General features: G+C 45.3%; 1 protein-coding gene across 4 annotated transcripts in view; it reads left to right on the top strand.

Moving 5' to 3' along the window:
- Positions 1-15,069, top strand: part of CACNA1H (calcium voltage-gated channel subunit alpha1 H) — a 638,058-nt gene that overhangs the window by 358,714 nt on the left and 264,275 nt on the right. For all 4 annotated transcript variants that reach the window (XM_063934881.1, XM_063934879.1, XM_063934882.1 and 1 more), the window contains exons 6-7: positions 9,200-9,292; positions 14,104-14,896. In XM_063934881.1, the coding sequence (XP_063790951.1) occupies positions 9,200-9,292; positions 14,104-14,896 (886 nt within the window). The remainder of the gene's footprint in view (positions 1-9,199; positions 9,293-14,103; positions 14,897-15,069) is intronic.

Below are 15,069 nucleotides of genomic sequence, written 5' to 3' on the forward strand. Positions count from 1 at the left end.
CATCGCAGCGATTTTCCGCTTAGTGCGCATGCGCAACGTTCGCACTGCGACTGCGCCAAGTAAATTTGCTATGCAGTTAAGAATTTTACTCACGGCTTTTTCTTCGTTCTGGTGATCGTACTGTGATTGACAGGAAGTGGGTGTTTCTGGGCGGAAACTGGCCGTTTTATGGGTGTGTGTGAAAAAACGCTACCGTTTCTGGGAAAAACGCGGGAGTGGCTGGAGAAACGGAGGAGTGTCTGGGCGAACGCTGGGTGTGTTTGTGACGTCAAACCAGGAACGACAAGCTCTGAACTGATCGCAGATGCCAAGTAAGTTTCGAGTTACTCAGAAACTGCACAGAGATGTCTTATCGCAACATTGCGAATCTTTCGTTCGCAATTTTAAGAAGCTAAGATTCACTCCCAGTAGGCGGCGGCTTAGCGTGTGCAAAGCTGCTAAAAGCAGCTTGCGAGCGAACAACTCGGAATGACCCCCAAAGCACAGGCCACAGCAAAAACTCCTAGTCCATCGATATCATAAACCCATGCACTATATAGATAGCTGTTTATTTTATTATTTCATTATGTGCTTATTGATGCAAGATGCATAATGGACAAATGCTAATTAAAAGTATTCCCATGGTGCAGTGCACGTACGTTTAATGTGTGATCCTTATCAGTTGGTTCGTTCCGTTTAAGATAGGCACATTAAGCTTGGGAGGATGCATTAGGAAGGCATAAAACTCCTTGCAATGTATATTTAACAATCTGAGAAACCTTATCATGTGTCTGTGTGATCTGGGGTGAAAACCTCCAATAGTTTATACTTTATTCTAATCTCCAGCCAAAAGAGACTGAGAATACGCTGTTCAGTGCAACCTTCTGCAATGAATTTTTCTTAACAAGTTCAGAGGGTTATTCAGATCTGATCGCTGCTGTGTGTTTTCGCACAGCGGCAGATCAGGTCCAAACTGCGCCTGCGTATGCACCGCAAAGTGCAAGCTTGTCGGACAGCTACAATGGGCATCGCCGGTCACCGACGGGATGGTGTGAAGGATCCATTCGCACAGGCATACGCAAGGTGATTGACAGGAAGAGACCGTTTGTGGGTGGCAACTGACCGTTTACAGGGAGTGTCCGGAAAAACGCAGGCGTGTCCAAGCGTTTTCAGGGAGGGTGTCTGATGTCAGCTCCGGCCCCGATCAGAAGGATTCAGTCGCACAGAAAGAGTAACTCCTGGGCTGCGTAGATACCGCACAAACTGATTTTTAGCAGCTCTGCTAACACATAGGAACGCACACCTGCACAGCGAAAATACACTTCCCCTGTAGGCGGCGACTTTCTGATCACAGGACTGCAAAAAACGCAGACCAGCGATTAGATCTGAATGACCCCCTCAGTTTGGTAACATTGTCAAATCCAGATCACTGGATACGGGGCCTAATTAAGACCTGATTGCTGGGCTGCTAACTTTGCTTTCCTGCATTCAGATAGGCGCCGCACAAGGGGGAGTGTAAATTCGCTGTGCATGTGACCACATGTGTACGCCAAGCTGAAAAAATCCAGTGTGTGCAGTGTGCGCAGCCCAGGACTTACTCCTACAGTGCGATGAGAACAGGCTGACGTCACACACCCTCCCTGAAAACACTTGGACACGCCTGCGTTTTCCCTGACACTCCCAGAAAACGGTCAGTTACCACCCACAAACAGCCTCTTCCAGTCAATCACCTTGCGAACGCCCATGCGATCGGAATTTTCGCACCATCCTGTCGCTGACCGGCGATGCCCGTTGTTGGCCGACGCACGTGCGCATTGCGGTGCATACGCATGTGCAGTCTATTGCTGATCGCCCGCTGTGCAAAAACACACAACAGTAATCAGGTCTGAATTACCCCCGCTGTGCAGTGTTTGGCCAGATCCTATTGCCTACATCCTATGGGGGAGATATTTCAAACCTTAGAGAGAAATAAAGTGAGATTGCCCTTAGCAACCAAACAGGTTTTAACTGTCATTTTATAGACTGTGCTAGATAAATCATAGCAAGAAGCTGATTGGTTGCTATGGGCAACTTCTCCACTTTACACTTCTCTAAGAATGATACATCTCCACCTAAGTATGACATTAGTAAGAGTCACAAGAAAAAAGGACAATCTTTGTAGGTGGATTAGTTTGGGGAGATTAGGGATGCGTATCCTGGACCATCTCTCTCGCAGCAGACAGTTCACAGTGGTTCTATTTATACGAGAGGTCTGGGAAAGGCCACAGGGACCAGAAAAGAAGATTGTTTTCATGGCTTTTTTCTCAGAGCATCATCGTCCACTGTCACAGGCTCATGGCAGCCAGGACGTGTCTGTAGCCATTTTCCCATGAAGCGACCGGCGAGACGTCCTTCAGGTCTCACTAAGGTGCAACCAGAGTCATGGTCCCTGTCTGTGACTGCGTAAACAGATGGCGGACATAAACGAAAGGAAATGATTGGTTAAAAGAGACATCACAATCTGCAGCCCCTTGACGCTTCACGGAATCAAGGCTCTTATACAGTAGTCTAGATTTTGAATATAAACTGGACCAAGAGCCAGATTCAGAGATGTACTGTACGCAGATTTGGTGGCTTGCGTACATTCCCTATGTTTTGAGATTAGTGCACTGCGCATGTGGCGATCTCTGTGACAGTTGTAGCATGATTGACATGCTGTGGCCGTATAGGAGCAGGGAAGAGGTGCTGGCGGGCAGCATTTTCTGGGTGTGCCAAGGCACAGCCCCCAGAAAATGTACAGGCAGCGCTACTGATGAAGTGATTGGAATAGAACAATATTGAGTAATATAACAATTTATTATAATAAAAACAATAAAACTACTAAAATCAGCAATTGCTCTCCTCACAATTGAAAAAAATAAAGTAAATACGTAACCACATTCAGTTAATATTTCTGTACATAATGGGATCACTTGGTGTCTGTTCCTGTATAGTATGCCCAGATAAGTCCACTAATTCCATAGAGGTTTGGTTAGAATAGCAAAGTTCGGTTGTTTGAATATTTACCGGTCACCGCTTTAGAGGTGGAAAGGCTTCCATACATGAGAGTCCATGTTAGATTAGGAATGTCCTCATTTGTATTGGTGAGTGCTGGAAATGTCCTCTTGTTGCTGCACAGCAAGCTGGTAGTGGATCCGGGACTGGTTCAGACACACACTGGTGATTGCCAAAACTGAAGTGGTGTGGAACAGGGGTCCTGACGCGTTTCGCTGCTCCCCAAAAAGTTTAGCAGCTTTATCAAAGGATACCATGCAATGACTGAGTGGGGATTATATACCCTTTCTAATGAGGAGGATTAGTAACACTTGTGCAGATAATCAATCCAATCACTTCATATAGAATTCAAAACACATGTATAATGCATAGGAGGCAGACCTATTGTGTATAGTTAGTGTAAACATCGTTCTAAATTCTATTGTTATAGTCCCATATATATACACTGCTCAAAAAAATAAAGGGAACACTAAAATAACACATCCTAGATCTGAATGAATGAAATATTCTTATAAAATACTTTGTACTTTGTTCTTTACATAGTTGAATGTGCTGACAACAAAATCACACAAAAATTATCAATGGAAATCAAATTTATTAACCCATGGAGGTCTGGATTTGGAGTCACCCTCAATATTAAAGTGGAAAAACACACTACAGGCTGATCCAACTTTGATGTAATGTCCTTAAAACAAGTCAAAATGAGGCTCAGTAGTGTGTGTGGCCTCCACGTGCCTGTATGACCTCCCTACAACGCCTGGGCATGCTCCTGATGAGGTGGCGGATGATCTTCTGAGGGATCTCCTCCCAGAACTGGACTAAAGCATCCACCAACTCCTGGACAGTCTGTGGTGCTACGTGGCTTTGGTGGATGGAGCGAGACATGATGTCCCAGATGTGCTCAGTTGGATTCAGGTCTGGTGAATGGGCGGGCCAGTCCATAGCATCAATGCCTTCATCTTGCAGGAGCTGCTGACAAACTCCAGCCACATGAGGTCTAGCATTGTCTTGCATTAGGAGGAACCCAGGGCCAACCGCACCAGCATATGGTATCACAAAGGGTCTGAGGATCTCATCTCGGTACCTAATGGCAGTCAGGCTACCTCTGGTGAGCACATGGAGGGCTGTGCGGCCCCCCAAAGAAATGCCATCCCACACCATTACTGACCCACTGCCAAACCGGTCATGCTGGAGGATGTTGCAGGCAGCAGAACGTTCTCCTTGGTGTCTCCAGACTGTCACGTCTGTCACATGTGCTCAGTGAGAACCTGCTTTCATCTGTGAAGAGCACAGGGCGCCAGTGGCGAATTTGCCAATCTTGGTGTTCTCTGGCAAATGCCAAACGTCCTGCACGGTGTTGGGCTGTAAGCACAACCCCCACCTGTGGATGTCGGGCCCTCATACCACCCTCATGGAGTCTGTTTCTGATCGTTTGAGTAGACACGTGCACATTTGTGGCTTGCTGGAGGTCATTTTGCAGGGCTCTGGCAGTGTTCCTCCTTGCACAAAGGCGGAGATAGCGGTCCTGCTGCTGGGTTGTTGCCCTCCTACGGCCTCCTCCACATCTCCTGATGTACTGGCCTGTCTCCTGGTAGCGCCTCCATGCTCTGGACACTACGCTGACAGACACATCAAACCTTCTTGCCACAGCTCGCATTGATGTGCCATCCTGGATGAGCTGCACTACCTGAGCCACTTGTGTGGGTTGTAGGGAGGTCATACAGGCACGTGGAGGCCACACACACTACTGAGCCTCATTTTGACTTGTTTTAAGGACATTACATCAAAGTTGGATCAGCCTGTAGTGTGTTTTTCCACTTTAATTTTGAGGGTGACTCCAAATCCAGACCTCCATGGGTTAATAACTTTGATTTCCATTGACAATTTTTGTGTGATTTTGTTGTCAGCACATTCAACTATGTAAAGAACAAAGTATTTAATAAGAATATTTCATTCATTCAGATCTAGGATGTGTTATTTTAGTGTTCACTTTATTTTTTTGAGCAGTGTATATAAAAATCTTAATTTATCTTGCTCTAACTAGATAAAGACCATTTTTCAACCAATAGGTAACAATGTTTATTATTTGTTGCTGTAGTAACTGGAGATTGTATATCTCTATTGGTTATTAGGTATGATAGACTTAGGCTACAGCCAATCAAAACCAGATCAATTGATTGGTGAATAGCGGTCACATGACCGCAAATGTCGATGACACCTACTGGTATCTCTATTGGTTAAGGAGGTTGATAGACTTGGGGCATAGCCTATCAGAGTAATACCTATTGGTTAGTCAATGGCGGTCACATGACCGCACCTGTCGGTGACACATAATAATATTAATTTAGTCAATGCTTCTTATTTCCCACCCTGAGTCGCGTGACGTATGCCGGTCATGTGGCCGGGTCACATGACACGGCCCCAGCACGCGACTGGGTGTAAGGGCACAACCGATGTGGTAATAAGATCCTCATATAGCGAGTAGGAAAAAGAGGGGAAGAGGGGACATGGCCTCTGTTGGACTAAACAGCATCAGTTCACACATTAGTTAAGGAAGGTGGTGAAGAGTGAGAGATCGATTGCGGTCACATGACCTCTGACGTAACACAACGTCAGTTTCTGTTTCTCTCCTCGTCACATGACCAGCGCCGACCACGTGACCGAGTCACGTTTTCCGGCGCTAATCCGTGACCAGGAAATGGACACTTTCTAGAAGGGAAAAAGGACAGAGTCCCAACCAAGAGGGGGAGTGTTCCATACTTAGTGATCTTAGAATAACCATTCCACATTGTATATTTACATGGGGACAAGGAAAGGGGAGACCATTTATATAGTCATATACATAAGAACCCAATATACAGAGAGAACAACAAAAGAAGGAAAATGAGGATTCTGTCACATAACCAGAGGACATTGTTATAATAATCATGAAATATTATATAGAAGAGATTTATAATAATACATTCAATTCTACTGCCTCATTCAATCCTTCAGGGTGGATAGAACCTATTTTGTGCATCCAATAAATGTCTTGTTTACAAAGTTTCTTAAACCGATCTCCACCTCTGCTCGTGGTTGGTATATATTCCACTCCTACTAGCTTAAGGCTACCTGGATCCCCATTATGATGGTCAAAAAAGTGCTTAGATACACTATGTGTCAGATTTTGATTCAAAATATTTCTTCGATGTTCTAAAAATCTAATCTGCACAGTCCCCTCCTGCATGAAAACCCCGGCCATCCTAAGTAAAGTGAGGGTTACTCAGATGATCAGTGTTCACGCAGAATGATCCGAAGCTGCGTTTACGGACGCAGCAGCGGATCACAGAAGATGGCAGGAGCATTCTATTTACACAAGACACAGTGGTGCAAGTATGCGGGTACGCTCAGGTACGGAGTACCCTTAAGAATTTGGCAGCGGGTACGCAGTACCACCTGCCACACACTTTGCCATTGCCACAATTATAAGTGCCACAAAGCAACAAAACCATGGTGCTTGGCAGCATGACTGCTCCTCCCACTTTGTCCGGATTACTGGGAGTGTGACAGTGGCTGTATTTTCCTATTATAATGGAGGCATTACTATATATTGTTATTAAATTGGGGGCATTACTATATATTTCTATTATACTGGCGGTATCACTATATATTTCTATTATACTGGAGGCATTACTATATATTTTTAGCCTTGCCTCCAGAATCCCCCCAAAAAGGGGCTGTGTCATGTGGCCACTCCGCTAGTGTCATGTAGCCACTCCCACTAGCAGCATGTGGCTACGCCCCATCACAACACATGACCACGCCCATTTTTCATCACTCAGTACCCATAAGAAAACATTTCTACTTGCACCACTGACAAGACACCTCCTGTATAATTAGCATAATTTAGCACAGCTGCTGCATACAAAGACACAGCTACTGTGCTACTGCGTCCATCGCTGCATCAAACCCAAACTGCGTGGACATCCTCCACCTGCAAGAATCCACGTTCAGTCCAAACTCCACAAGCTGGAACCCGATAAGAAGGCAAAGCAAAGGAAACGAAGGCAGACGCCTGGGTCACAAAGATCTTGATCATTTGTGTTAAATTATAATGAAATTTGCCATTTGTATTATGTGAGAGACCCTCGGACCCTTTTCAGAATTTTAATTTTTAATGTATTTGTTAGTCAGCAGGTGTCATTAGTTCTGGTGATGTCCTTGGAGATGCAACAACTGAACCGTAGCGTCGGCATGACAAAATAGTGCACTTCACAAGAACTGTGTACAGTATTTTGATCATATGAAGACATTTGCATTATAAATAATATTGTACATTTTGTTAATAGTTTCCTTTTTTTCCACAATGGGGAAGGTGCAGTATTTCCCCACTATACAGGGGAGCACAGAGGCGGGAGGTCACTACTAAACAGAAGGGCGAGAGTGTAGGTCCGATGAGCTGGGTGTTATATTGGGCTGTCTTATATGGCTGCAGGGTGTAGTATGGCTGACCGGCGGTCTCCTGACCGCCGGTCAGCTTACCGACGCCGGGATCCCGGCAGCATACCGAGGCCGGGATCCCGGTGGGGAGGGGCGAGTGCAGCAAGCCCCTTGCGGGCTCGCTGCAGGCTCGGTGGCGACCTGCGGTTGCCGCGGATTCTATTCCCACTCTATGGGTGTCGTGGACACCCATGAGTGGAAATAGTCCCTGTTGGTCGGCATGCCGACCATCGGGAAAGTGAGCAGTCGGGCTCGTGGAGGAGGTCATGTGACTGTCGGTCAGCTGACCGGCGGTCACATAAATACCACACATGGCTGCATACTGCATGATTCATTGTTTCTTTTATGGGGTTTTAATTATTGGAGAGGAATCGCAAACACAGGAAAATACATGAATAGATTAAAACTCTTTCAACCCTAAGAAACATTAGTTTGCCGGTGTCCTACAATTAAATATTCTTGTTTAAAAAAAAAAAAAAATCATTGTATGAATATTTTATGAGTATACTTGTCACGTGCCTTGCTGTAAGTTCTACACAGGAGTGGATATATGTTAGACTATGTAGTGAGTGGTGTAAGTGGGGCTTTGTGGCATTTTTTTATGGGAACAAAATTTATCAAAAGTGTGTTCGGTGGAACTGGGCACTTACACTCCCTGGACGTTACAAAAACACTTGTCTGCTCGATCATTATCTCTCTAATACTGTAACCATCTTCTCTCTGCTCTCTACAATCTCTCCTTAACGCTAAACTGATCTATTTATCATGTTGTTCTGTCTCTGCCACCTCTCTCAGACTCTAGCAATCCCTCCACTGGCTCCCTATCCTCTGCAGGATCCAGTACACACTCCCCATCCCCCCAAAAAACCTACAAAGCTCTCACACTCTCCTTTCCCTCCCACATCCCCGTCTCATTATCGCCATAGTCCCTCCAGTCAGTCAGTGACCACTGCCTCTTCTTATCATTGGTTACTACCGCTCGCCTACAAGACTCCTCCTGCGCTGCCCTAATCCATGGAACACTCTCCCTCCTATCAGACTGTCCCCAAACTCTGTTGCTTCAAACTCAAGCCCCTTCTATGCCCCCAATACTCCCACGCCTTACTCTTCCGTTTTAGACTAAGCTCTTGCAAGCAGGGCTCTCCCTCATCTTGTTCCATCCCTCCCACTAAAAACGGTCAAATTCAGCCTATAGGTATATGCTGTAACAATACCTGTGTCTCCCCTTAGTGCATCACACAAGGTCCGTACACATTAGACGATGTCGCTCTGTGAGCGACGTCGTCTAATGTTTCCCCTCCCGAGCCGTCCGGTCGGCGGCCGACTGTACATACTGAGCGATATGAACGCTCATATCGTTCAGTGACGTCACATCTCCGCCAGCACTGCATGCAGGTCGTGGACGACAGTCCAGATCCTGCATGCATGCACTGGCGACAGCAACGATCGTTGCCGACCCGCGGGGCCGCGCATCGGTCATCGCTGGCGGCAGACACACTTGTCGATAAAATGAGCGACGTCGCTCAGGAAGGGGGAAAATGAGCGACGTTGCTCATTTTATCGGCAAGTGTGTATGGGCCTAAAGTGTCTCAGTACTTTAGGCTGCATACAATATTTTATATCCACTTACAAAGTAGCTGCCTTTTGATTTGTCTGCTGATTGTATTGTAACATTATCTTAATGATATATTTTTCCCTTCTCTCCTAGGTTATAACCCTGGAAGGGTGGGTGGACATCATGTACTATGTCATGGATGCACATTCTTTTTACAATTTTATATATTTTATACTGCTTATAATAGTAAGTATCGGCTTTTGTTACATTTACATTACAGATGTTGGGAGTTTATCCTTGTTTGTACCCTCAGAACTTTGAAATTATGCAAATTAAAAAAATCTAGGTTCTAGAGGTAGTACTTGCATTTGGGTAGATATGACATTGCCCCTTTAAAAGTATTTTGTGTTACATAAATTGTTTGCAAGTGATAGTAACCTCTATAAATCAGGTATTGACAATCTTTGATTCCCCCGGATATTATAAAGCAACAACTCCCAGCTTGCCTTGCCAGCGATAGACAGGGAATGCTGGGAGTTTCAGTTCCTGGAGTGCCACAGGTTTCCTACCTCTGCTATAAAGAGTAACATCATCAGTGCCACAAATAGTCTAATTAATGCTCATAATACTACACACACTGTATACGGACATACAGTATGTAGATGGCGTTCATTAAGTGCCCAACGGTCTGTTTCAATTGAGGGGTCCGTGAGGAACATTCTTGATAAAAGATTTCTGACTGAAATGTTGTACAAGGGATACAGGAGTAGATGTATGAAGCAGTGATGAGAGCGGAGAAGCGAGCCATGGCAACCAATCCGCTTTGACGTAACCATTTTTCAAGTGCATTCTATAATATTATACGTGTGGGGTATATAGGCCCTCATTCCGAGTTGTTAGTTCGCTAGCTGCTTTTAGCAGCATTGCACACGCTAGGCCGCCGCCCTCTGGGAGTGTATCTTAGCTTAGCAGAATAGCGAACGAAAGATTAGCAGAATTGCTAATAAATAATTCCTTGCAGTTTCTGAGTAGCTGCAGACCTACTCACAGATTGCGATCAGCTCAGTCCGTTTAGTTCCTGGTTTGACGTCACAAACACACCCTGCGTTCGACCAGCCACTCCCCCGTTTCTCCAGACACTCCGCGTTTTTCCCTGACACGCCTGCGTTTTTTAGCACACTCCCGGAAAACGCTCAGTTACCACCCAGAAACGCCTCTTTCCTGTCAATCATTCACCAATCAGCAGAGCGACTGAAAAGCGCCGCAGGATCCACAGCAAATCTGCTAAGTTTTTAGTTAAATAACTAAGCGCATGCGCCCTGCGTGCCTTGCGCATGCGCATTTTGCAACAAATCGCAGCATAGCGAAAATTGGCAACGAGCGAACAACTCGGAATGACCACCATAGTTCCCATTGCTGTACATGTATTCCGGTGGAAGGTTACAACGGATCTTATTTTGTGTTTTGTAATAGTTGGCGTATGAATCTCTATTCGGGGTCGCTGTCTGTGACTTCCAGCAGTTTTCAGTAAAGAAGCATGCAACACTCTCTGTGTCCTGGTTACATGAAAACCCTTATTGAAATACAAGTCACAGAATGAACAATACGTAGCAGCTGATTGGTTGCCATGGCACATGCCTCCACTGACAGACTTCTCTCTTATCACTGCTTAATACATCTACCCCATAGTCTGTCATGCGATTCTTTTGATAACGGTCCCGTGAGTGTTGCCTATTCAATATATAGTGTAACACGGGTACTGTAAATAAGGACTCAAAGGCAGGTATTTTGGTTACAACCACAGTGTCTTTACTGGCATCAAACGCTGTAGCACAGCATACACAGTAGGGTGGCCAATTCTGGGATCGGCGGGATTCCGGGACTTAGGCGTCTGAATGAAGTTTCCCCCTGCAGTTTTGTGAGTTTATTTATGTCTGCGGGGTAAGTGGGGAGAGGTGGGGAGGGGCGTGGGGGACGGGTGGACACAGTAAGAAAGCCAATCCTGGGAATCCCGGGATTGACCATTTTTCAATCCCGATACCTGGGATTGAAAAAATGGCCCAGGATTGGCCTCCCTAATACAAAGGTTTGAGCCTGGCCACACAGGTACATACAGAGAAGTAAAACACACAAACATAAAAGGTTCTAGCACTTCCCATGCTCAAAAGTAATTCTGCTGCAGTGGCTTGCAGCCACACATGCCATGCTCTCCTGACATGGCCAATGTCCACAGTCCCTGCGCTATAAACTGGACCCTGCTCACTGGCCTCTAATAGGCATCAGCGCCACGAATTGTGGGTGTTTGGGAGTTTTAAACCCCTCTCCTGCACCTGACTTCCTGCTGTCTCTGGGTGAGCTGGAAAACCTGGACCTCCATTTCTCCAGTGCAATTCAGAAAGACTGAAAAACCTCCACTACAGGAGCAGAATATGCAGCCTTGTTTTCTTCTCCCTTGGAGGGAGCTGATTCCAGCAGAATGTGGACACTTGTGGCAAGACACAAACCCTCTTGTACAAAAAAAACAACCAAAAGAAGAAAACCAGATGCAATAATACTAAAAAATTACCTGAGATTGAATTAATAAACAGCAGCTCCACTTATACTGGGTTCAACCAATAAACAAAATAGGACAAAGAGGATTGAGAACACTAACAACTAGGGGGGTAATTCAGACCTGATTGTAGCAGCACATTTGTGAGCAGTTGGGCAAAACCATGGGGGTAATTCTGAGTTGATCGCAGCAGCAAGTTTGTTAGCAATTGGGCAAAACCATGTGCACTGCAGGAGGGGGCAGATATAACATTTGCAGAAAGAGTTAGATTTGGGTGGGTTATTTTGTTTCTGTGCAGAGTAAATACTGCCTGCTTTATTTTTACACTGCAATTTAGATTTCAGTTTGAACACACCCCACCCAAATCTATTCTCTCTGCACATGTTACATCTGCCCCCCGTGCAGTGCACATGGGGGGGTAATTCCAAGTTGATCGCAGCAGGATTTTTTATTAGCAGTTGGGCAAAACCATGTGCACTGCAGGGGGGGGGGGGGCAGATATAACATGTGCAGAGAGAGATAGATTTGGGTGTGGTGAGTTCAATCTGCAATCTAAATTGCAGTGTAAAATAAAGCAGCCCTTATTTACCTTGTACAGAAACAAAATAACTCACCCAAATCTAACTCTCTCTGCACATGTTACATCTGCCCCCCCTGCAGTGCACATGGTTTTACCAAACTGCTAACAAATTTGCTGCTACGATCAAGTCTGAATTACCCCCCAGGAGCGCATGTTATAATATAACAGTCAAAGACTGATATAGGAATAATATAGCCCAATGTAGTCACAATATTAACACAATGTTAAAAACATTCCTTAAACATAGAAAATATCCTCACCAGGAAAAGCCAGTCTCTGGTAATAGTACACCTGCTCCAATGAGTCAATTAAATAACTATAACATAGTTATTCGGGTTGTAATAGCATCCGAGTTAGCTGGACGTGCAGACTGCCGGCTGAACTCTGACTTTTCTTTAAAGCGGCGGTCATTTACACGACATGATTTTGCCACTGTCACTTTTAAAAAACGTCAGAGTTCAGTCGGTAACCCGTATCTCCGTCAAACTCGGACGCCGTTACATCCCGCCCATAGTCCTTTACAAATCCCAAAGTGTTGTTGATCCAGGTATAAGTATTACGAATTGGCAACGACAGTTTACAGTGTAAGCCGTATGTGTACACAGATAAAGGGGCAGATGGATTTCTGTAACAGCGCTGTGATGGGAATAATAGTTAATTAGCAGCAATGTGAGTTCAGTCTGTACTGTGTAAACCTCCAGGGGAGATCGTGGTGTTTGGTGTCTGCGAGATTGTGGTGTCTGCGTTATGCTCAGCCCTGTGTCACAGATTGGAGGCAGCACATAGACGGTTTGTTGCAGTGTGGACAGAGGGAGAGCGCTAGTTGTTATATGGAGGCTAGCGCTGAGTTCAACCTCCTGCACTCTGTCGCAGGTATAATGGATCATCAGCGTATCAGGGCGTTTAATAGTGTGTTTCATAACCCTGTTTATATCCAATATGTCACTGTCAGTGCGGTGTCTCACTGTTTAAGCAGCAGCCTCTAAATCAGTGTTTCCCAACCTCGGTCCTCAAGGCACACTAACAGTCCTGGTTTTAGTGATATCCAGGCTTGAACACAGGTGATTTCATTAGTACCTCAGTTATTTTGATTTAACCATCTGTGCTGAAGCCTGGATATTACTAAAACCTGCACTGTTGGTGTGCCTTGAGGACCGCGGTTGGGAATGCCTACTCTAAATGAACGGATATTTTCTATTTTTAAGAAATGTTTTTAACATTGTGTTAATATTGTCAATACATTTGAATATATTATTCCTATATAAGTCTTTCACTGGATTTGTAAAAAGAACAGGACCCAAGCTCTGTGTCCATACAGTATATACAGTTTTGGGTTGAGCACTGCGGTGTATATCATATTGGTATAATGGAGTGCCTGTCGGGATTTATGCATGGTGTGTTATAACCGTGTGCATTTAATAGGACAGCAGCAGCCCTGGATTTAGGCCACAAAATGGCTGCCTCTTCTCTCTGTAGGTGACAGGACTTAGGCCACAAAATGGCTGCTGGCTGCCTTTACTCTCTGTAGGTGACAGAACTTAGGCCACAAAATGGCTGCCTTTACTCTCTGTAGGTGACAGGACTTAGGCCACAAAATGGCTGCCTTTACTGTTTATAAGTGAAAGGAACAGTTGACATCTCTCACTCAGGACAATTATTTTTCCCTTTTTGATGCAATCTTGTAATAGACTCTGTCAGTGGTTTGTATTTTTTCTTCCTCAGTAGACGCGAGATGTATGAAATTCAACAAATGTCACTTTTTCTATGGTTGGTTAAGTCACAAAGTAGATGTACTGCACAACAGTTGTCCGTTATGTTTCTACATGTTTCTGTCTTGAAAGAAGAATATTGTGTTGCCAATTTTGTGCTCTGCGGCTTCAGATCTCCTTTCAAACCATTTTTGTTCTGAATTATCTATTCCCCTAGGTGGGTTCTTTCTTCATGATAAACTTGTGCCTGGTTGTGATAGCAACACAGTTTTCTGAGACGAAACAGCGAGAGAATCAGTTAATGGAGGAGCAGCGGGCTCGTTACCTCTCCAACGATAGCACAATCGCCAGCTTCTCCGAGCCGGGCAGCTGCTACGAGGAGTTACTTAAGTACATCTGCCACATTTTTCGGAAGTTCAAACGACGGACGCTACGACTTTATAATAATTGGCAAAACAAGCGAAGGAAAAAGGTCAACCCCAACAGTGCCGCCATGAACGGGCAGGGCCGTGGCCGCAAGTGCAAACGGCGGATCACTTCCATCCATCATTTGATCCATCACCATCATCATCACCACCACCATCACTATCACATAAGTAATGGAAGTCCCCGTGGACCCAGGTCAAGCCCGGAGATCTGTGATTTAGAGATGAAGATCATGCAGCCGAGGAGCCAACTGAGGCTCCTCCCCCCATCCCCCAGCCACCAGAACTCACCACCCAATAGCGAGTCCGTCCACAGCATCTACCATGCGGACTGCCACTTCGAGGGGCCCCAACTGAAATCATGTAAGTCTTCCAATGCCTCCTCTAACACCAAAGTGGATGCTGTGCTCAACCATACCAACATGAACTATCCCACCATCCTGCCTTCCCCGACCAGCAAAACCAACCCCGCCATCTTGCCGAAAGGGAAGAGGAGCGACAGTACTCCGGTCAGTTTGGTGAACAGCCCGGTCAGTGTGAATGCGGATTCCTATGGAAAGATTCACCACCTAGTGGGAGAGCACGGTAAGGGGACAAATCTTTATTACTAACTTCAGTTTTGTAGTCAAGTTTTCATTGTATTACTTAAAAGCACAAATCTAAGATAAAACTTAAAGGGGAACCCCGCCTTCAGCTAATTCTACTGACTATACATATATATTTTAATTTCTCTGAGAAAATACAATGGGTACTGTATG

The sequence above is a fragment of the Pseudophryne corroboree genome, chromosome 7 (genome assembly GCF_028390025.1).
Source record: "Pseudophryne corroboree isolate aPseCor3 chromosome 7, aPseCor3.hap2, whole genome shotgun sequence".
NCBI classification, from domain to species: Eukaryota; Metazoa; Chordata; class Amphibia; order Anura; family Myobatrachidae; genus Pseudophryne; species Pseudophryne corroboree.